At 34.2% G+C, this 24,557-nt stretch overlaps 1 protein-coding gene across 14 annotated transcripts in view; it reads right to left on the bottom strand.

Moving 5' to 3' along the window:
• RGS7 (regulator of G protein signaling 7) overlaps positions 1–24,557 on the bottom strand; it is a 207,693-nt gene that overhangs the window by 113,291 nt on the left and 69,845 nt on the right. For all 14 annotated transcript variants that reach the window (XR_004306819.1, XR_004306820.1, XM_015857784.2 and 11 more), the window contains exon 3: positions 10,127–10,223. Coding sequence is in view for 12 of the 14 variants with exons in the window: in XM_015857784.2 (XP_015713270.1) it covers positions 10,127–10,223 (97 nt within the window). In the remaining 2 variants the exon portion in view is untranslated. The remainder of the gene's footprint in view (positions 1–10,126; positions 10,224–24,557) is intronic.

Genomic DNA, 24,557 nt, shown 5'->3' with positions numbered 1-24,557 from the left:
ACATATCATAATTAAAACGTAGAAATAACAGTCTTAAAGGACAGTTATATCAAACTAAATTCACAACCAGTTATGTCACTGGCTAGATTAAACACTGTACATAGTTTCCTATGTCCCTTGCAAGACAACCTAAACTATGATCAAAATAGGGATAATTACACTTGAGTTTTTTTGGTTGATTGGTTGTTTCTTTTAACACAGATAACTGCATTTTTAAGAGGCAAAGAAAAGGAAAGTGAGACAAGCAGCTCTCACCTTCTTTCAACAACTGTTGTACAAGAGTGATCTGCTATGATGAATTTTCAAGACACTTTCTGGAACAATAGCCTCAATTTCAGGTCCTTAAACGGTCTAGGATTTGGGGAAATAATTCCTGACAGAAGCTTTCATTTAAGCATGAGATAAAATCAAGATTAAACTCCTAAATCCAGCTCAAAGAATGTGATGGTCTTGGTAACACATCTGTATTTCTCATCTACTTCCAGCCCAGAGCACAGGCAGAGCAGGCTGGGTTCATCTGCAAATGTTGATCATTGTAAGTATGTTTTTATGACTTCTCAGTTTAGAACTCATGGTCATTTTTTAGATAATCTATCAGCAGTCTGAAAAAAAAAAAAAAAAATAATTAAAAAAATGTAGATAACATGCAATTGTATTTCTGTAACACATTATTTGACTGAAAGCACAAAAAGAGACAAGTAACTGCCTGCACCTTTCATTGAAACATAGTTCTGATCTGTTCTATTGAATAGAAGCCTTTACAAGTGTGAAAGGACTTGATAAAATTGTTTTAAAACATCTACAGTTCAGACAGTAGGAACACAAGAATACTACTAGCCCAGGAAACAACTGAATAGAGAACAGTGACTTTTTTTTTTTTTTTTTTTCCACATAAGAGCACACAGACAAGGAGATCTCAAGATTACTGAATGCAGAAAAATCAGGAGAGGATAAATGGGTGGGAAGAAAAGCAGAAGGTAGAACTTATGTAAACAAACCATTAATGAGCAGGCTTGGCCCAGTGCCTTTTTTCTATTCATAAAATATTTCCTGCTGTAGAAAGAAGTTGGGTAACAACTGGATGTTTTACTGTAGAGTTACTTTCTTTACTATCTAAAAATATTTCCTCCTGTAACAAAATATATCTGGAGGTACTCTTGACAAAAACTATTGAGGTATATAGGCCTATACTAGAGCATTTCTATAGTTTATCAATATCACATTCAATTATAAGAGGTTTAATGCAAAAATACTGACATCAGACAAGCACATGGGGTGCCAACATCCATAAGATACTCATGTGCACAAGCTAATTTGGTATTTGGCTCTGCAGAGAAAGAAAAATGCAACCTAATGATCTAACACTTCCTACTACTACAAAGCTCATCTCAATATCTTCCACAAGCTCGCTACATATTCTGAACAAGAGTTAAAACGCTATGCAGTAGCTTTAAACAGCTAATATCCATGCAGTTTACTACAATTTAATGAATATATGGAATATCTGCATATACTGATGACTGAGCAAACAAGCGTATTCAAACACTTACAATGTCTTGCTTGTGTTTATGTCTCAAAACTACACATATAGCTGTTATAGTACAAAGATTACAGACGTAATCTGCGGCAGGGAAAGTTGTGTATCACACTTCAGCTTTTAAAAACAGCTTTTTTATTTTCAAGCATTTAACACACTTCAGAAGGTGAATATTTCAGGAAGAGATCAGGTAGTTCAACTGTCTGCTACAAACACCTCATGAGTGTTGTTTTACATATGATATAGTAGATATAATAGAACAAAATTCTCAGCAACAACTGAAATCCTTCAGACATTATATTATTCTAACAGTGAGAATACTCCTCAAATACCCAGAAGTTCCATTTTCTGCTCCTTCACTCATGCACTATCAGATCTCATATAATGAAAACTACTATATTACAAAATGCATGTGTGGTGGAGGGAATATTAATACTTATTTTCTCTTCACCTTTATAAACATTTATTGAAATAAATATTCACATATAAATTCTCTATTATTTCCACTGGAGTTTGATTTCTCTACCTATGTTTTGACAATGTCTGTATCCTCCTTCAGGCCAATAATGGAGCACTTTGTAAAGAAAGGCTTTCCTGGAATCACAAGCTGCTGCTCTGTTACTCGTCTTCATACAGGTTTTGATTACCCATACAACAGACAACAGTGAGCCTATATTATTAACCACTTCTTCAGATGCTTCTTTAAGCCTAGAAGTGTTTTTTGGTTTTTTTTCATTTTGTTTTTTTTTTTTTTTTTTTTTTATAATTATTTTTTTAAGCTGATAATTTATGCACTATTTCTATGGGCAAATGCATACGACATACATAAGAATAGTATATATGCTCGCATGTGGAAGTTGGGGGAGGTCATTCTTTGTGTAAGTACTAATCATTTTTGCTGCTACAAAAACAACATAACAAGACAGCTATTAATGGATGTTATTACACCAGAAAAATAATGGCAAGCCAGCTAAAATGAAATTGTGATAAACTGGAGAAATTCTGCTAGTTTCAGCTTGATGTGAAACAGTCTAAAGGCTACACTTTCAGCCCAACGTTTTCATCAATGTTACATGTCCAGCATCCAGCTGGACAACAAGAAATGGCAAAGTACACCAAAGTAGTTAGACCATAACAGTTTTCTCATATGCTGCTCAGAAGTACTCAGACTTCACAGGTACAATCCTTCCCCCCACCCCCACTCCATCCAAAAAAAAATAATTTTTTAAAAAACATGCAAAATTTTACATACAAGAGGCTTAGAAGAAGATACAAGGACCAAGGGAAATATTTTCAAGACAAAACAACATGTTAGGAAAAGTTAGGAAAAAACATTGTATTTATTATCAGCAAGCCCCAGAGCTATTTATCTGGAAGCATACTCAGCTGTAAGGCTTCATGCAGCTCATGTGAAGGGGATCATCTAATTCCAACAGTGCACTTCTTATGGATGAACAACAAATAAAAAATGAATGTTTCCATTGATCTCAAATCTTTAAACAAGAGAACAATTATTAAGATCTTTTTCCTGTAAATGCATGACTTTTGGACCTGTTCATTTTGCAAATATCTGTGAAATTAAGCTTTTCATAATCTACTGACTCTAAGGGAATTGACACTTACAATGACTGTTTTACACACAGATTACTTTAAAAGACTTCTCAATGAGTTTTCAGTATATTTCAGTTTTTTAGAACAATTTTGCAAAATTACCTGAGACTTTCATTACTTTATTTTCTTCTTTCTACTAATGCTTCCAATGGTAATCAGCACTGAATTGAAAGTTAAACGAGTACTATTTTTTTTTTTTTTACTTCTTCTTGTTCTTGGTTAGGAGGAAGCAATAAAAAATCAGAATTTGTTGTTCTGTTTAATAGATGAAAATATTTACACATTTTGAAAAGATTTTAATTCTGACAGAGATTAGGAAAAGCCTGATATTAATACATGCCTTTCTTAAAATGAAAACAGAAAGCAAAACCATCACTGAATATCAAGGTTATTTGAAAGAGTGAAAGAGTTTTTGACTTTCATTTACTTCTCATTCCAATGGAATACAAGCTGAATGTTCTCGGGTAGTCACAGCCCATCCCAGCATCTCACACAGACATTCTGTTGCCCCACAGCTACAGCACTGATTGATAAAACCCAAAAGTCTTAAGCAGTTTAAGATAACATGTCAATGGCCATACTTCCAATATGCATGACGTGGCCAAGACATGCAAACAAACAAACAGGAATTAAGAGGTGATTGTATGCAAACAGCACTCAAATATCTACTTCTGTTTTGTCAAGTGGTAAAGCACACAAAGCATCACTGATTAATCAGTTCATTATCTCAGTATTTTTAAATGACTGCATGTCCAATCTTACTCTACAACTTTAGTAAGCTCTTCTACTAATGGCTCAAAAAATCATTAGCACGTTATCAATAAATAAGATAACAAGCCTTCTACTGAAAAATATCAACTCCCAAAAGACCATGAATATATGAATGCAAATCGGTCAACTTTTTACAAAATAATGAATACAACACAAAGGAGTGATTGGTATTTTAAATTCAAAATGACTACTCACTGGGGGATAGAGCATTATTAACTTTTATTCTCAAAAGTTCTGGTTTGAAAACTGAAACTGTAAAGAAGGCAAGTTCCTGTCTTTCTGAAATAGCAGAAAAGAGGGAATAAGCCAACTTCTGTCATTTCTGTACTGACAAAGATCTTTTTATTTCATCAAACCTTTTACTAAGATTGAACCCAATCAAGCCTGCCAGCTTGCAGCTTTAACACTGAAGGCTCTGTTTGCAAATAACAAGAGGTTGATCTGGCACAGTGTACCCAGCAATTACTATTGAATTATACGTGAATGCAGGAAAAGAGGGAAGGTGGGAGGGGACTTGAAGGAATTAAAGAAAGCAGGATCTTCTTACCAACCTAGCAATGGAGATATACTGAAGGGGAAAAAAGTACATAAAAATCAAGGGCTTAGGATAAGGGAATCCTAAATTCTCCTGCATAGTTAATTTATTCTGGAAAAGATACCAAACATGGAAATCCAAAACTCCTTGCATTTACCTATAACGCACTATTATATTGCTTCAAAGGTACCAGATGACTGAAGTATTATGCTTCTCTGGGGTTTTCTTTTCTGTCAATCCAAGTGGTAGAGCTTTCTCTTGTATCTTTTCAGTAGGTAATTTTCAGTACTGAATTGGATAAACCTATCAGCTCATTTCATTTGCAGCAGTGAACATTCATCAGATGCTAACAACTCATTACTCAGTTGGGCAAGATCAAAACTAATGACAGATGAGACACACTCTTGTCATTAGTCCCCTGAGTCATCTAGTTTCCTCTATACCACTATTTTTTGCCTCTGTATAACAAGCAATACTATTGTTGTAGCCAGCTCCCATGATTCAATCATATCTGGGGCTCACCCATCGATGATTTGTGGGTGAGATGAGCTACCATGACACTGCCTTCTTCTGAAGTATCTCTCACTTCCTCTGACCAGACTACAGGACTGCCAGTTTGCTTGGGTTGGGTGTTTGAAGGTTAAAAATATAGATTCCTTATTTTCATTAAGCATACTATAAACTCTAAAATAAAGATTGAAAAATTATGATTATGGGAACACATTCACAAATCAAAATGCAGCATCTCATTATCTTAATTTCCCCAGAAGAAAAAAAGTATTTTCTGAGTTTAGGAAAACTGATTGATTAAAATGTCATATGATGGCAAAAAGCTTTCTAAAAATGGGAAAATGCAGTGCATGTATGTAATAGGCACAATGTCATCCTCACATCTAGGAATGAGAAAAAAGCTAAAGAGTTCATATGGATTATATTTTCTGGGAAAAGATAAATGAGTCTTTTCACCTTCTCTGTGACTCAGGAGACTTTCTAAACCATCTTTCTACTGACCTTTGCCTATCATTGCTGGTTCAAGCTGTGATTCCTTTCTAAAAGTACTGAGCCACACAACAGAAACAGCAAGGAACAACTTGTATGAAAACTCTCTCCTTAGATACCTTTTATTCTGCCTCTGCATGTACACTTTAATTGAACTAACATTTCTCATACATCACCCCATTCCTCCAAAAAAACACTAAACAACATCCCTTACATACATTTATACATCATTCTCCATAGATTTTGTTCAGTTTTTTGTGCCATCATGTTCATGAGCAAGCATATCCAAGTACTACATAATTTAAAATCCAATAAAGCATCACTCTGGTAATCTGTAACAATCATGACAACTCTGCATCACTATATCTGTCTTTAAAAATATCCACATTATGATTAGTTTATGAAGCTTTCAGTACTAGTATTGACCATCTGCCTTGCTACAATCCCTAAAACAAACCCTTGAGTATTTCAGAGCATAATCCACAAAATCTGAATGCTTCTTTCTGCTGGAAAGTGAACATCAAAACTTTGGCATTTACTTGCCATCTTTCCTTAGTAAAAATAAAGATGATATTTTAGAGCTCCTCCTAATCCTTATGATTCATATGTCAGACTCCCTACATTCATAATCATTTCAAGCAAGTTTTTTATCCATTTCCAGGCCTAATGGTGAACCATGTCCCCCTGGCAAATTGCCTTCTTTTTATTCCTGATGCTCTAATCACTGTTAGTAAAGAACGCACATGACAATCTTCATGCAATTATTATTGTTGACTGGCAAGATGTCTATATAAACATCTTCTCTCCTCCAAAGCATTTTAAAACCATGGTGACAATAACAACAAGCTCTTCCTTTGTTCATCAAAATGAAAAAATAATCATACGGAAGGAGCAAATTCTCCTGCCTTTTTTTTTTTTTTTAAGTTTCAAATCAAAGCCATAATACGTATCCGATAAATAACATAATTATTATTTCATCTTTATATTACAAGTTGTAGGTCTTGCATTATTTTAAGTTTAGTCAGCTATCAACTACTGTTTCAAATATGTGCTTCCTGAAAACTATGCCTATAACTGTGGTCATCAGAATTAATGGTACAAAATTTTGTAATGGTAAAAATTACTTTGATCCCAAGACAAGGATAACTAGAATCTTACCACTGAATGGTATACCATCAAATTCCCCAGGAAACAACACTGGTGTTAATTCAAGCTCAGTTTTAAATGCCCAAATTTGTAACAGCATGCTCAAAGCTACTGAGAAAACTGATTCAGTCTCTCCCTAAAGAAACTTCTAGCTTACGTGAACTGAACCAGAGATACTTTAGACTCTCTTATATGCTCCTAAAATAACACAATTTAAAAACAAACAAATGCCACTCATTTGTACAGCTCACCAGTTTTAAGTTGGAGCAGTACAGTAGAAAATATGTTACATGATAAACAAACTCCATACAAACATCTAGTTTATATTACCAGCACAATAAAAAGAAAATAGCTACTTTCAAATTATACTTACTGGTATACATCTCATGTGTAAAATACTCTCTTTTAATTTATCCATTAGCCCTGCTGAAAATGCAGCCTGTCTCTACAGAAATGTACATGTAGGGTTTGTTCATTGAATTCAGATTTGGCTGTCGGTTTTTCCTAAGTCTTCTATTCACATATTCTCTCTTTAGATCTCATCATGGTCTCTGCACATTTTGATACAAACTCAAGGTGATCAAGAAACCTAACAGATAATAAAAAAGAAGTAAAATGATCCAGACAGTACAAATAACACATATAGAAGTCTGGGAGAACATTCCATGGAGAAATAATATCCAGTTGAAAGCCTGCTTCTGTTTTTTCAGAAACACTTAGTATGGATCACACAATTAGAAGATGAACATGAAACGCCTCCTCCCTGGAAGCATTCAAGGCAAGGCTGTTTGGGACTTTGAGCAACCTGGTTTAGAGGTAGGTGTCCCTGCCTATAGGAGGGGAACTGGGACTACATGATCTTAAAGGTCTCTTTCAATCAAAACCATGATTCATACCAATCCAAACCAAGATGCCCAAAGACAAACTCCACGGCTGTTATGAATTATGAAGATAATAACATGAATGGTCATAAGCAGACTATTTCTTCTTCATAAAAATAAAGACCCAGAAGCTAGTATTTGAAAAATGATATCTTCCACCATAGTGTGGCAATATGCTCAAGCAGTCACAGAATCTCAGAATATCCTGAGTTGGAAGGGATCCACAAGAATCATCAAGTCCAACTCCTGGCTCCACACAGTGCTACCCAAAATTCAAACTGTATTTCTGAGTGTTGTTCAAACACTTCTCAAACTCCAGCAGTCTTGGAGCCAAGACCACTGCCCTGGGGAGACTGTTCCAATGCCCAGCCACTCTCTGGTGAAGAGCATTTTCCTGATGCCCTGATGCAGCTCCATGCCATTTCCTCAGGCCCTGTTGCCATCACCAGGGCGCAGAGCTCAATTTTGCCCCTCTTCTCCCTGTGAAGAGCCACAGAAACCTTGAGGTCTCACTTCAGCCACCTTTGCTCTGGACTGAACAAACCAAGCCACTCCTCATGCACCTTACCCTATAGAGCCTTCATCATCTTTATAGTCCTCCTTTAAATGTTTTCTACTGGATTTTCCATTTTTTTAGCAATTTTTAAAGAATTTCCATTAGCAATGACCAGTGTGGTACTAACAATACAACATGTCTGTTTTTAACCAGTGATGTTTGAGGATGCAACGGCCCATTAGTCTGTTTTCTACAAAGCTCTCCACGCCTATTCATCTGTTTGTATCTACTCTGAGCCTAGCTGCAAATAACATTGTGGTGAATCAGCTTGATGTAAACTATCATTACAAAGACCATCTGCTGCAGCACATTGTAAGTCCTTTCTGTTCAAAGACCTCACAAGCACTCGCTGAATGAGGTCAAAGATTCAGTAAGGGCTAACGTCTATTGTAAAAATATTATTGGCCAAAATCACACCCAGCATACCATATCCTGTTACAATGGCCCCAGAAGGCAGTTAGCATCAGGAATAATCAGTAAAGCACTATCCTGATTGCGCAATTTATAGCTGGGTAGTCAGTGGAATATATGCTCTATGAATGGCACAAACATTGGTATAAAAAAATTGAATGCAGTGAAACCATTAGCTCATTGCATCTAAGAAAAAACACTGCAGCATAATTCTGAGGTTTGATGTATTTGTTGCTTGCCATGACAAATTAAAATGCACCACAGATATCTACTGATTAGTACAACAGGTTGTAGGTCTGCCAGAAATACAAATAGAAGTCAGTAGTCAGCTCACCATACTGCACTCCCAATGATTCTTTTATGCAAAGTGCCACTTGGAATTAGTCAAGGATGCATTTTTTCCTCTTCAGTATTTGTTCATTAATATGTATAATAAGCCCTGTCATTTCTGTTACGAACTTTGCAATATACTAAGTTGTTCACCATAGTTATTTGAATAATATGAGGTGTAATTTTATCGTATAAAAGAATTCAAATGAGTATCATTAACATCACTGATGCTAAACAGCTGTGAAGAATTTCTGCAAACCAAGGGATGGAGTATAAGGAACAGGACATGCCTTTTTTTACCTCCTTGTTTTCATTGTTTTGCATATTGGCACATTGGAGTTCCGTCAAGACATTTTTTTCATAATTAATTTCACTTCCTAGATGTAGGTGACTAAAATGCTGTTATCTAAATTAGTCTGCAATTCACTAGCTCTAGTAAGTTTACATCACAGATAAATTTGCTGTTTACTCAGTCTTGCACACTCCCAAATAAGTGTGTAAGCCCCTGATACATGTTATGTAGTATTAGTATTATAGTATTTTGACACATGTATGGGTTTGTATTCTTTTTCATCAAATAGCTTGCAAACTCAATCTAAGCGTATTCTAATCCGCTAAACTCAAATGAATTATTTCTTCTTGAATGATTTCAAGAAAGAAATCAAATGAAAATAGTGTTTGAATTCAATCAGCTTATACATACCTGGGAACATATTCAATGGACTTCAACATTAAGCAATACATCAGCCCTCCATGAAAACATGAAATATAAAGAATATGTTTTTTCAAAATTTCACAAGGTGAAATAATCTTTAGCATACCATTATTTTTCCTTTTGTGGTCTCTGTGGTGGCTTTGTGGGCACCAGCAGCCAAAGCTCATTAAAGCAGAGTCTAAGCACTGTATGAAATGTCAACAATTCAGCATCATTTACAGAGTGATTATTATCTATGATTATTATCTTCTTCTGCTGATGCTGTGATAGTTCTTATATTCATATGCTGCCCTATATCTTAAACTCTTAATACTTGCTACATAAACATCTTAAAAATCAGATCTGAAATGCAAAAAAACACTGCAATAAAAATAAATTGATTTTTTGCAGTAAATTAAGTACTGCCTTCAGAAAATCTACTGGACAAAAACATATATGTGAAAACATATTCCAGTGTGCAAGAAACATATCAACAATTTTTATTGGCAAATTATGGAAAAGATAGTCGATGTCTCCTCAGACCAGTTAACTGTGTATTCCCTGTAACGCTAAGGTAAATGTTTGCCATTTGAACATCCTCTTACACAAGGTAAAATGGGAATCTTAAATAATATCAGATCACACTGACTCTTACCAGAAAAGACACTGGGGATCTTGGAAAGAAAACTTTTGACTGTACGAATGGGAATTCCATTTTTCTCATCTTGCATGCGAGCTATGACGTCTTCCATCTGAACACAGATAAGAAAATAAAAAATAAAAGAAAGAATGAATAAAGAAAGTCAGAATTATTCCTATAAAATTTTCTACAATACAACTTAGGCCAATCTTGTAGAATGCAAGGCCTGTTCTTTCTTCTTTTTTCCATTTATGATTTTCATTTTACTTTTTTTTATTTTTTTTTTTTTTAACAAGATAAAGTATTGACAGTACTTTACCATAGTCAACAATAACTTAATGTATGGGCTCAAAGTCTTTAGAGAAGGAAATATCAATGCAGGAAAGGTATAAAGTAGATAACACAGTTAAATTCTACTGTTGGGTGCAAAATTTAACGTTTGGTTGTATTACTGGTATTGCATCGAATACAAAAGTATAATACATTCATTCAGCTTTCAGTGGTGCTGACACAGTTGTCAAAGGCTGTTCAAAACAAAAAATACAGCTTTTCAGTTCAAAGCAAAAAATCCCTCTTTTTTTTTAAGAAGTGGAAAAAACTATGACATAATGCAATTTTGCAACCCTGGGAACAGCAGGGCCAGAAACAGAATTTTTTTAATTGCTAATGGAGTGGATATAAAAACACTTAAAATGATTTTGCTTTATTTTTCTCATATTTTCCACATTAGCCAATTTTTTTTTCAACTCAATTATACAGGATAATGTGGTCCATATATTTTATAATTCGAGCTTAACACAAAAGCTTCACATTCATGTAAACTACAAACACTTTTGTTGGAAAATATAAAGACTGTTTAGACAGAATCATTGACAATGACATTTTTTATTTTTTGCAAAATTCATAGATTAATATCTTAAATGCATATTAAATAACTTCCATATTTCTTCCTTTTCTTTCTTCAAATGCCTTCTCAAAATATAAAATAATATTCTGGTGGAATAACTTTCAACTATCTTCTTTCCTTAAGTTACCAATTAAAACCAAATCTGACTGAACATTTCATATTACTAGTCAAATCCTATAAAAACTGTGCTATCTCATCTACGTTCCCCATTAAGTTCCAGGGGGAGGGGGAGTGAAGGGGGTAGTTTTAAAAGTTTGTGACTGGGTGATGTGGAAAAAAAGAGAAAAACAAATTATTCTAACCAACTTTTTTCTGCAGAAGTCTGATGACTGCAATCAGAAAACAGCAAATCAGCATTATTAGCAGCTGTGAATAAATTCCCACAATGAAGGCATTGTACAATTGCAGGAAAGGGAGAGGGAGCTGGGATCACATGCATGGTATATGCAGGGGAAAAAAAATTAAAAGGAAAAAAAAAAATCCATGCCAAAAGTGAAAACGAAATCAAACACTTCCATTGCTTATGGGAAACTCATTTACATGGCGTCTAGAAATTCAAATGCTCTCTCTAGTAACAGATAATGTATTAACAATCCAAGGAATACAAATCCAGGGGTGTGGTCCAAAACAAAAATTACAGAGAAAAAGCAGACATTGTCAGTATTGCATGGAGCAAGACGTAGAATGCTGAGATTACTGTTCTCATTTAAAGAATATACAAATACAACTCCAAAGAAAGGCAACAGTGTTTTTTGTCTGTGTCAATTTATAATGTTCATTTAGCATGAAATTTAATTACTTAAGTAAAAAAAGCTACTAATAATGTTCCAAATAAACAGTCAAGTAGACAAGCTGTTGCCTACAAAATGGAATCTGTCCCTACATTTATTGTCCATACAAATAAGAGAAAGTTTCTTTCACTCCCAAATTCAGATTGGAAATCATTTTTATGAGCTCCTAAATGTGAAGGAAGTCTCTCAAATTCGAGTGAGTATCTTTGCACTTAGAGATATACAGGTTTTCTGCAGAAATCAACATAAGAAAATTTGATTATAGATTCTGCACATGTATTGTAAGCAACGTAAAGCAACACGATAAAGATACATATACACTGCAATAAGTGGGACTCAATCCTGAAATATGATATTCCAGGAAAAGATATGCAGATATTTCTTTCTTTGGAATGCACAAAAGTGCAAACAATGACTAGCATTATTCATGCTGTTGGTAGTCAGTCTTTTGAGTGTATAAGGAATAAATTGTTAACTGACATTAACATATGCTTCCCTAAACGTGCATCATGGACAGGTTTTAAACTAAGCAGCATAGAACATAATTAGGACAGTGAGATCTTGGACAGCTGAACTGAAAAATTACATACCTCCTGCAGGTATAGCTCAAAATATTGTTCTGTGCCAACTGTGAACACCCTTTACACAAAAGTCAGCTCACACGCCAGACGTCACTGTTGTGAGCAGCTTGGTTAGTGCAGCATAAAATGATTACTGCATAATAACTGGGAATGATCTGACACTGATACAAGTTCAGACAAAACGCACACTTTACTCTTTATAACTAACCTGATAGTCTTTTCTATCAGTCAGACTCCTAAGTTCTTACTTGTCTTGTCCCTTTTGAACTAAAAGACTAAAAGGTCATTTGTGTTTTACGGTCAACTTAAACCTCAAAGTGTGAATTCTTTAAAAGAGGAAAGCTTCAACTAAATATTCAAAATCATCTAATCCAGGCTACAAAGGTGCACAGTTTAACTCCAGGTACCTGTAGTCTGCAGTTTTGGCTATTTTGAATGCAGCAAACGTATAATCTCTTCCACAGAAAACATGTCCTCATTTAATTATATTCAGGAAGCAGCACTCAAGGCTGCCATTCATCAACTATGATTTAAGACAATGAGAAGGGCAAAATGTTTTAATTAGAGTGATAAACAAAAATGTTCGTCTAAATTTGCTTAAGAATTCTTATCTGAGAAATACAAGCTGATGCCTGATGCAGAAATTCTCCTTTTTTTTTTTTTTTTTTTTTTTTTTTTTTCTTCTTGCATCTGAGTCACCAGACCTGATGCTCATAAGGGAAACATAGCTCCTTCATTTCCATTCACAATTAGGTTTTCCCAGTCTTTTATCTCCTGCTTACTTTGCTAAACCTGACCAGCTTTAACCATGCAATGGGATTAACTTTTTTAGCCCTAAGCCTTCTTGGAGAACTCAAAGAAAACAAATGCACAAACAACTGCCTCATGATCATTTTTAAAACAAAGCTTAACTTACATGAGAAAAAATAAGTTATATAAGCATGCTTCATAGCACTTCTCACAGTTACAGAATTAACAGGGAAAGTATAGAAAGAGGTATCCAATGCAGCAAGGATTCTGCAGGTACTTTTCTGAGTAATTCCAAACAGCAAAGACTGTGTCATTTATTTACTACTGAGTCAGTTCTAACTCTGGCAAAACTCATTAAATTTCTGATGCCTAAGGCAACTCAGACCAAACTTAAAACACAATATTATTGTTTAAAACTTCACACAACTCCTTGTGAAGATAACCTGTAATCTTGGTCCTGATATAGAGGGGTACTCTCAAATTTATTTCAAAGACAAACTCTACAACAACACTTACAATGCATCTTGTGAGAAGAAAAAATATGATTGTGAGAGCTAGGAATGGAGAAGTGCATGGCCTGCCACACAGGCAGGAACCACTGACAACTGACAAGCCCACAAGCAGTGGTATCTGAGCCCAGCAGTTATCAAGACAGAAGCAAAGGTGAAAGTTTTCAGTTGAGTGTAATTCTAAAAGTTTGAGGAAGAACTGTGATAATTTGGCTGATTTTCTTTCTTGATGGTCATAATAGCTTTCTGCCACACGAAAGCTTCTGTCTTCAATCAGTTTCTTCCCCAAAGGTATCTCCATGATGGATAGTGGAAGGCTTGACAACAAACACATCCTCATATCTGTTATGTACTTACAGCTGAGATAAATGAACCCAGCTCCTAGAAGCAGAATTTTTATAGCTTCTTAAATTTTGAAGACAAGTGGTTTGGGATAACCCAGATCATTACATTTCTAAATCTAAATATGAATTCCATTACTAAACATACAAATCTTGCAAAAATTAATCTCTGCTCATAATTTGGCATTGGTGCTTCATAAGAAGCATTTTTCATGTGAATAAGTAGTTAGCAGTATATTGACAATGAATTATCTACATTTGCTCTTGCTTTCAACAGTAATTTTCATTTGAAACTCCATTTTACTACACGTGCTCCCTCATGCACTCTCTACTAGAGATTTTCTGTTGAAATGCCCATCAGCTAAAAAGCCTACAATTACAGGGTAAAGAGAATTTGGAAGAAAGCCTTTTTCAGTGCTTCACTGAGGTAAAAATCTGTATGTTTAGATGAACAGCTGAACTACCCCATCAAACCCACTCTAGCTGCTTCAGTCTTTCTTCCCATGTGAGCTGCTCTTTGCATGGACTACACATGTCAACAATCACTGTAATATCCTTCTTTAATTAAATCATCACAGTGCCACCTGAGAGCCGCCCAACTCAGTGAACCAGGGGTCTTTTTCAGCTAGTCAAGCTGCATCACAGGGAAGTAAAGAGCACAAAATGCAGCAACTACAACTCCCTGGAGGCTGCACCAGCAAGCACAGATACAGGCAAGCTGATCATAAGATAAAAAATATCAGTTATCCACCAAACTAAAGCAAATCACCTCAGGTCAGGAGAGTTGACAACTGTTTTTGTAAATAATATAGAAATGAAACAGTATGACATCTGTATACCCAAGAATTTTAGAATTTTTCCTTTCACAAAGCATTGGATTATTTCAACTCTTTCTTTCACTTAGGTTGAAATCAAAGTTTAAACCCTTCACAAGCCTATTACATTACATTTGTCCAAACTATAAAACTGAAAGTTGGCTTCAGATATCTAAGATTAACCACACCAGTAGTGCAAAGGAGTAGGGATCTGCCCTAAGAATATCAAATTTGAGAATAATTTATTCAATTAAAAAAAAAAAAAAAAAAAAAAAGGACTTTTTAGATTGCTTCTATCCTCTTCAAAACCTCTATTCTTGCAAAAATTATTTGACACCATAAAATCAAATGGAGAATAAGAATTTATCAGGTTAGAAAAGACCTTAAGGATAATCAAGTTCAACCACAACCCAACCATACTACCCTACCTCTAACAAACCTCAGCCAAATAATGTCCCTGAACACCACATCCAAATGTTTTTTAAACACATCCAGGGAAGGTGACTCAACCACCTTCCTGGGGAGTGTTTGTGCAACACAGACATCTCACGGTCCTGCCTATCTTCAGAACGAAGTCACCAGAGTGAGGAAATAATAGTTCATACTCTCCCTTCAAACGGACTGCTTGTGGAAGAAGTTCTGGCTCCATAAATAGAGAACATGGTATTGAGGCATTACCTATGTTCAGTATTAATGATTGCATTTGCAATTATCAGTTTGTGAATATCTAATTAAGACTCAAATTTATTTGTCCTATTTATTTATACTGTTTCAGATAGAGAATATGCAAACCATTCCAGACTGGCTGCAATGAGTTGTACAACATATGCTAGAGGCATACGCTTACATTAAATGAGTGCAAGGCAAGCCTTTGTGTTTGTTAGGAATAATCTGAATTTGCTTGAAAATCAATACTAGTTCTGTGCAATTATTATTGAGACCAGAATTACCGGGGCAAGTTAGAGTCTTAAGGACAATTAATGAACATCTAAGAACAGAGATATCCACCTTTCAGCACAGTTGAGCTATATGATATTTAAGACAAGGAAAATCATTCCATTCTTAAATATGTAATCTCAAAGAAGAAAAAAACACAGTCTTCATATAAAGCATATTGAAATCACATAGAATATTCAGTCAGTTAAGTTACTGGCAGCTCAAATGTAATAACTATCAGACTGCAAAGAATCTTCCACAAGGTTATTTTACATGCTATTTAAGAGAAAGTATTTTTGAGTATGTAATAAAGTGCCAACATTAAAAATGATGGGAAAAATTACAGGAAATGGTCTACTGAGACATTATTTAGTTTAATTCTGTTTTGTACTTTTTAGAGAAAGCATAAATTAAAGCATGCTCTGAACTCTGATGAATAACCTGTAATCGTATAGCCTGTTTAGAAGCTACAGCTGTCAGTGCTTCTAACTAAAGAATGGATTAAGGTTAATACCTAAAATATAACATCATACAATATTGAATGGAAAACCTTGAAGATACTGTACAGTACATTCTGCACTCAGTGATTCAGGCCAGCTCAACTGGAAAGTTGATCTCTGTGGCCCCAGACTGACATTTCAAAACAATACTGCAAAAAGGTTTGGAGAAAGCAAAATGCCAAAATTCAATAGACAAATGCCAGAACATGTTCTGGTACCCTGTGTACAGACCAATATTATAAAGAATATTTTGAAGAAGAAGAAAACAAAAACACCTATTTTTACTGGAAATGCATAACTAGGGCAGATTTAGCTTATACAAAGCACCTTCAACTACAAAAGTGACAGACAAGTAATGAGGCACTGTGCCTTCAAAAAAAAAAAGCAACCACAAAACTACAGCAATAGGATATAGCAGAGTCAAGAAAGAAAAAGTGTTATTTCTCAGGAAAATAATTTTTTATTTCAAAATATTGTCATTTAATTTTAAAGTATACAGAACAGCTATTTTCTGTGTTAGTACAGTCTTCTTATATAATCTGATATTAATAGTTTTAAATCCAAATTTGTGTGGTTAGAGACTTCTTCTGGCTTATCAGATGATCCAAAACACAACAAAGCCACAACACAGCAGCGTATCAGTTTAGAAGCAGCTATTGCCAGGCAAGGAGAATTTTAAATAAATATCATTATTCTTCAAATTCCAAAGAATGAAGCAGTAATTACAAAAACATTTAACCTTATATTGAGAGAAACAACATTACCAGGTAAATGATGGCAATAAAACAGAATACCAGCTTTAAAAATCAGCATTTGTATTTTTTGTCAGCCTGAGGCCTGCTCTGGAGAACAGCTAGTGAGAATGCTGATCAAAGCAGGGCATTACTTGCCCATTCACAATGAAAATGCAAGGAGGGACATTTTAGAGAAGAAAGCCTAACTCATTTGGTGATTTTTGCATTGTTTTCTATCCTGTGGTGATGGAAACGTGAAGCTAAACTTCTCATAACCCTTCAGCATCTAGGAAACTGAGATACCACATATGAACTATGTTTCTAGCTCTGTTGGTCTTCAAATTTTAAGCTCCATTAAATATTATTTATTAAATACACATTAAGCTCCATTAAATACAAAAATACAACTGCTACCACCAAAACATATTTTTGCCACTAGCTACACTCTTGTATTCATGTAACAAAGTTGTTTGTGAAAATTGTATTACCATATTATAAGCTATCAGTGATCAATCACATTTGGTATTGAAAAATAATAACAAAATGGGGGTGCTGCTGATTTAATGCAGTAATATAGCATTACACGAGAGATGGACTGATTTCACATTTCCCAAACATTTGTTCACCTTCTGTTACACAATTATTTAAAAACAATTATTTTATTTTACATAATCTGAATAGATGTAAGCTAGAGACATAGACATTCTGTCTTTCTGCTCTTGAAGCATGTGTAATTTAACTGTTTTCACTTTAGGAACAACATAAACAAAAGGAAAACAAATGAATTACTGAAGTACTGATCTGTCAAGCAATATTCCAAAAGAAGAAAGGACAAATTCAACAGAAAATACAATTGTTACACATTCTATATGCAAAGATATATATGTATGTATGTGCCAAGGAGTGCACTAAACAAATGAAATAGAGTAGTTAAACCATTTCCTATAAAAATTCAACAAATGACATTCCTATTTTCCCTCCTCATTAAAAATCCTTTGAGCTATCAAAAAATTCAGGCCTGTTCATCTTCTTACTGCTCTTGAGAACGTCACATACAAAACTTGCTTGGCGCATCAGTGCTATGTAATATCTCCTGTGAAGTAGTAACTCAGGAACTGCAGTGAAAGCCACAGGTTTATATAAGTGAAACATACGTGTATTAGCCTACCCTACAGTGATATTTCTCCATGTCATTCTTTTCTCTCACACTCATATAACAACTTTTAGGCTTTAATTCTATTTTGCAAATGCTTTTTATGGCTTTGAAATTTATTTTAATCTGAATTGGGGGAAAAAAAAAAAAGAAAAAAAAAAGTCAGTGCTTGCTAAGAAATAAAACCACGAAAACAAATAATTCAAGTCAGAACTCTCATTTTGACAAAATTTCTGTCTTCTATTCATCAATAGTATAATTAAAGAATAATTAAAACTATTAAAGGTATTTATCAAAGACTGCCCAAATTACCATCATTTGATTTATAATTTCAAATCACAGAGATTTTTTTCAATATAGGATTCTAGATATATCCACCTAATTCTGAGACATAATTAAGATTTCATTAAAATCCAATTATTTCATGACTGACTAAATGTTTTCATGGTATCCACAAATTTCTGGTATTCCCCTAAAAATTGCTAAAATCTTGATTGACTGAATGTAGCCCTTTGTTTCTTCTAGCAGTTACATGGAAAAAAAGTCAAGAGTGTTAACAAGGGTTTTAATTTTACAGAATGAACATACAAAACAGAAATGTAAATTCCTTGTTAGAAAGCCTAGTTATCCATACAGTCTTATCACAGCAATTTTCCTAGAAGCTTTCTTAAAATGAATCTCTTCCTGAAAAAGTTCAGTAGAGCCAGTCTGGTGAACTCCTGTAAAGCTTCTAAATATCGTCTCATGTAGTTACCTCACAGACATACACAGTTACTGATTTGGCTTCATTTCTTCAATTAAGTACGTATGCAATTTACATGACTTCTAAAAGCCCTGTCCTTCTTCATCCATTCATAAAATAAATATTATTTTTCTCACTCTCAGACTAAATTGCCTTATTTTCAGAAGGATCCTCTACCCTGTGGCAGTTCAGGAGCTGTTTCAATAAAACTTAATTCATCAAGGCATTAAATACTTGGTAAACTTAAAGGCTGAATTTCCTTAAGAAAAAGTGGATGTATCTAGTCATCTAACCAACATTAAAAGATGGTAGTCTGACACATCAAACATAGAGGCTGGTACAAAGACGAGTATTTTCTTGCACTTTGTGGAAAAGAACTCTATTCTAATATAATATTTTCTAGTTCAGATTTTGTCTGGTCACAGTATAATCAGCAAAATGAAAACACATTTTGTGATACTTCCTTTCAATGCATGTAGTGATTACATCAGGTTTAGGACTTTTCTGGTTGCTGGAAAAGAATTAAAGAGATTAAAATGAACTATTCCCTTCTGTCATAATTATTTTTCTTAATTTTTATATATATTTTTTTCTTTTATGAGTTCACATTATAAGGCTAAGGAAAATCCAACTATATTTTAATTGCCTTAGGAAAAAAAAAAAAAAGGAACTAATTTCATTTTTTAATCTATTTTGCCGTCAAAACACTAGCTTTTGAATCCTTATAATTTTGACACTTAAAAGCAAATCAGCTTGTTCAATTTAGTCAGTTTGACATTTACTGAATCTACATTTTATTTTTCTTTGCAGTCATATTCCTTTTGATTAGAAGTATTGTCTTTATTGTCAAATCATGCTTGTGACACAGAAGAAAGTAGAGCAGCAGCCATTAACAGATATGAAATATGAGTTCTGAATATTGCGAATTATGTCTATAAAACCATTTGTTTAGTCTACATGATAGACAATTAGGAAAGGAGATATGCTTTTGTTAGAAACCAATTCCGGTATTCACATATTATTACATTCTCTCTGGGTATATAATGAGAGTACAATAATACTAAAATCAGACACACTATAATTTACAACCAGAAACTGAAAATGGATTTGAGTGAGATCAAAATCTAAATAATTTCAGGACTAAAGCAATCTAATCATTTGTGCATTTGCAAAGAATGTTATTTTTTAGCCAAGTTTGTTTTTGTCAGAAGGACAGATTCATTTGGGTATTAGCTATGGTGAGCAGAATGCACAAAAAAAAAAATAAATAAATAAAAAATCACTACTTTTGCAAAAGATAGACAAAAATATTCCACCTTGTATCTTGTAAACTGACCTCTTGCAACCTAGTACAAACTTGAGGAAACACAGCAACTTACATCACTAAGAAAACATCCTCAAGGAAACAGGTGGACAAATTAATTGTCAAATTAAGTAATACTCATCACATAGAATAATTTTGCCTCCCAAACAGATAACATGTATATTGAACCCAACTGGTGGAGTGTACTGAACATTCACATAAAAGAAAATCAACATTTACTCCCCAGATCACTAATTTTCCAATACAAGGAAAATTCCACATTTCAGAAAGGACTCTATTACCAGAGGATAGAAGGCACATTGTCTCTTCAGTAAACTTGCTGTCCTGCATCTCATATTTTCTGCGCAAACAAACCAAACGCGTAAGTTCTTACCATGTCAAACTGGTCTAGAGAAAACCTGTGAATGACAGTGATGTCTCCTGAAGTTGTAAGTTGGAATAACAGAGTATTCCATGGAGATAGGAGATAGGGATTTTGCTTTCCACTATCATTAATGAACTCACTCAAATCTATATCAATGTACTGGAACAAAGTGAGCTTTGTTTTCCAATAGATTTTTACTACGGGGCAAAATAGCACAATACTGAAGTTTATCTACTCAATGGATGAATACTGAACTGTCACTGAGCTACCAGTTTAACGAATGAAATGGAGCCATGCACTTTCACATGCACCACTGCTGTTTGGAGGACTGAAGCCTATGGTTAAAGTTAATGACTGATTAAATGACAAATTTAATTAATTCAGTATAAATCAATGCTTGATTCATTACAGGCTGGTAGCAGAGTACTTTAAATATACAGGACATAGATAACAGTCTCTAGACTGGATGTCCAACTGCAAGGATAGACCAGGCACTTGAAGCTCAAGAAAAATATCATATGTTGCTTGAAGTAGCCAAATTGCTTATACTTTCCTCTAAAATATATTCATTTAGACATAGCTTTTAGTAATAAGTATGGGAAGAAGTGATATAGATCATTTCCATAATGGGAACATTTTTATTGATGTTTTGTCACTTCAGATATATCTACACAATGTTTTTAACTGGAGGCTGTCTACTCCTTCAAAACACTTTAAGTGTCTATATTTCATAAAATCAGAAGAAAAACAAACCACATGTCTACAGATTGAAAAATTCATACATTTTTTGAGTAATGTAAAAAAAAAAAAAAAAAAAGTAATGTTAAACTTAAGATGTAAGCAACTTGAAGTAGATAATAGACTAACATAAACTAGCAAATTTACAAGGACATTACTTCAAGACTCTTCCATTTCACAGGCTGCACTGAATGTGTTCTTCCAAGTGAAAGAGATAATGCACTCACTTGGCAGCAACCCCATCCTTTTTCTCAAAAAGGTAAATCCTACAGGTACAGAAATAGGAAGGAGGTACAGAGTAGTTTATGAAGGAGGAAAGATTAAGCAGATTAGGATTCTGTTGAGCAGAAAACAAATGGTTTTGCAATAAGCCTATAACATTAAGATTACTATGAAGAAGGTGATCTCACAATGAAAGTATGTATGCCTTACATACCTTTCTATCAAAATAGAATAATTCACAACATCAGTTGAGAGATCTGGTTTAACCTGAAAAGTTTACCTTCCTTACCCTTTGCTCAGTTTTTCAGACAACAGCATTTCAAATGAATGTAACACATTTTAAAATGTTGTCTTCTTTCATGTAATCAGTATGACTTGATATTCAGTAGTTCTTGCACAGTATCTAACTGCTCATCCTGCTAAAGACAAGTGGCAGCCAGGATGATATAGCTGACTGTGGTTGTGCCAAGTGGAGTATTATCCATTAGCTGAAGTAAGGGATTTACAGCCTTGAGTGACCTAGCAAACAGAGCAAGAGTCTACAGTCCTCCAACCATTACCATAATCTCAGAAGGCCTCATGAGTCATTTGCATGTTTTGGAAGTATTTAAAGTATAACAAACATAAAAATAACTTTGTAATCTAGCACAGCACATAAACCCATGAAAGATCACAAATTATAAATCTATCCATATGCTTATATGAGATCTTAGTGAATATGTTTTTTTCTAGCTTGCCATAACTTACATTTACTGGAATCCAAAGTTACATTGTTCCTGTTTCTGAATTACTAATTGCTTGGACGACTTTTTTCACCTACGACATTTCTTACTCATGAGTTTCTCCCTCAGGCCTATTGAGCCTGCATTCTAGATAATGCTATTTTCTTACTTTGCCAGCTATGCTTTCTGTACATCAAGGTGAGTTAATCAGGTGCCTGTGCTGCAGTAGACTCAATAAGAATTCAATTAACCTTCCTCAAATTTAATTAATAATGTTTCAGGCAAATGCTACCCATCCATCATATAATTAAGGGGGAGGAAAAAAGATCAGTAAAAGTATTTTTCTTCTGTTTTGACCCAAAGGAGTATATCTGTATTTACTGATTCAACTATGAGTTTGGACTACTTTTAAACAACCCTTAGTGGTCTTTACTCTGGGGTCAGAAAGCTTAATTAAATTTTTAATAGTAAAAAAATTCACAGAGTATTTAACTGAGAGGTTTGATCTCAGCATAAATAATCTGCAAATAGAAGTGTTTACATGGTTTTCCTCCATCTTAGTGGGCATAATTAAGTACCATCACTGCAAATGAAACTGAACTGAGTCTGTACTAATTCCAGTCAGATCAAGTTAGTAATTCAGATATGGGTCCTAGAAACTTTGTACCCCAAATTTCAGAGAAAGTTACCCTCAAACAGGGAAGCCTGATAACAACGAAGTTCTCTATTACTCAAAAAAATGCCAACTCTTTTTGAAATACATCTTTTCCGTCAACAGTTTACCTGATTTAGAAGTTTAAAGGATAAGAATTAACAGTGCTTAACAACCTAAGCCTACTATTCTTGAGACAGTTCTGAACCAGTGCATGGGAGCATTCAGAAGAATCCATCCCACATTGCAAATATACAGGAGATGTACAACTGCTAGAAGATTGGATACATACTGGAGAAACCTTGTATCCTTTTACCCAGAAACTACCCTACAGGAGAAGTCTACAGTAATAAATCAAAACCTAATCATTAGAGGTATTCTTTCAGTAGCTACTTGTACCAAGTTAAAAAAAAAAAAATGCAGATTCCTACTTGTGGATGAAAGGAGTAAACATATTGCACAACTAGCTTTTACGCAGGCAAAATTAAAGGGGCTGTACAAATACAGTACAATTTGATTCAGTTTCAGACTGCCAGGAGAAAAAAAAAAACAACAAAAAACAAGAAGAAAACATATCAACTGTGATAAGATTCCACTAGTATTTGGAAACAAGCAAGTTTAATTTAGCAGATGAAGCACTTGACAAGGACTTCAAAATCACAGAATGACAGAGTAGCTTAGGTTAGAAGGCACCTTGTGAATATCACTTGTGCATTTAACTGTACTTTCCAAACAAACAAAATATACAAGAAATGTGCAGATGCAGAATGCTCATTAGAAACAACCAGATTGATTCAGACCTTCTCTCAGTGCTGGTTTGCCCTGTGTTTTTTTGTTGTTTTTTTTTTTTCTTTCATAAGTCATTTACACTCATTATCCCATCAGAGTATTCCCAGTGCATACCCTGAAGCATCTGAAGAAGTTGTACAACCAACTGGAAACCATGAATCAGAGTTTTATTGACAGCACACATAATGAAATGAGCTACTGCTACCAAGGAACCATTAATAACAATAGTTTTTAGTTTCAAGTTCTAAAATTTATGCTAGGTTGGTAGTTCAGATGCCAAATTCCTCCATACAAAAGATCAAAGAAATGTTCTATCTTTAACAGAAAATTCCTCTTATCCCTATTCACTCTAAGTTTTTTTGCTGTTCAACAGCCAGAAACTACACAATTATATTGGGACAAGTATGATATTCAGTACACAGGAGCAACATCAACAAATTGCTCAGCCCAACCAGAGTTTACTTCCCAAAGACTGAATCTAGTCATATACCCCCAGATTTATGTTACATATTAGTATGTAAATACTGAAGAGAAAAGGAAACAGAAACTATGTTGATAATTTATACTACTTTTTTTTCTGTATTTCCTACAGTTATGCACTAGAATATATCTTTTTCTATATAACCTCCCAAATTATTATTATTGTATAAATGTAACAATAAATTGTTACAAAAGGCCACCAGATTAAACAAACAAACCAAAAACAGAATCACAGAAGCATAGATTCCTGACAAAAATCCACTTCAAGATTATTTTATATTTAAAAATGTTATTATTATTTAAAAAATGAGTCAGTTTCTAGTATGTTATATATAATCAAAACCTGCAGCTAATTACTTTTCTGTTTCAACTACTGAACATCATCCTGGAGGATCA

This window comes from Coturnix japonica, chromosome 3 (genome assembly GCF_001577835.2).
Source record: "Coturnix japonica isolate 7356 chromosome 3, Coturnix japonica 2.1, whole genome shotgun sequence".
Lineage (NCBI taxonomy): Eukaryota > Metazoa > Chordata > Aves > Galliformes > Phasianidae > Coturnix > Coturnix japonica.
This window is presented reverse-complemented; position numbering and strand designations above follow the sequence as displayed.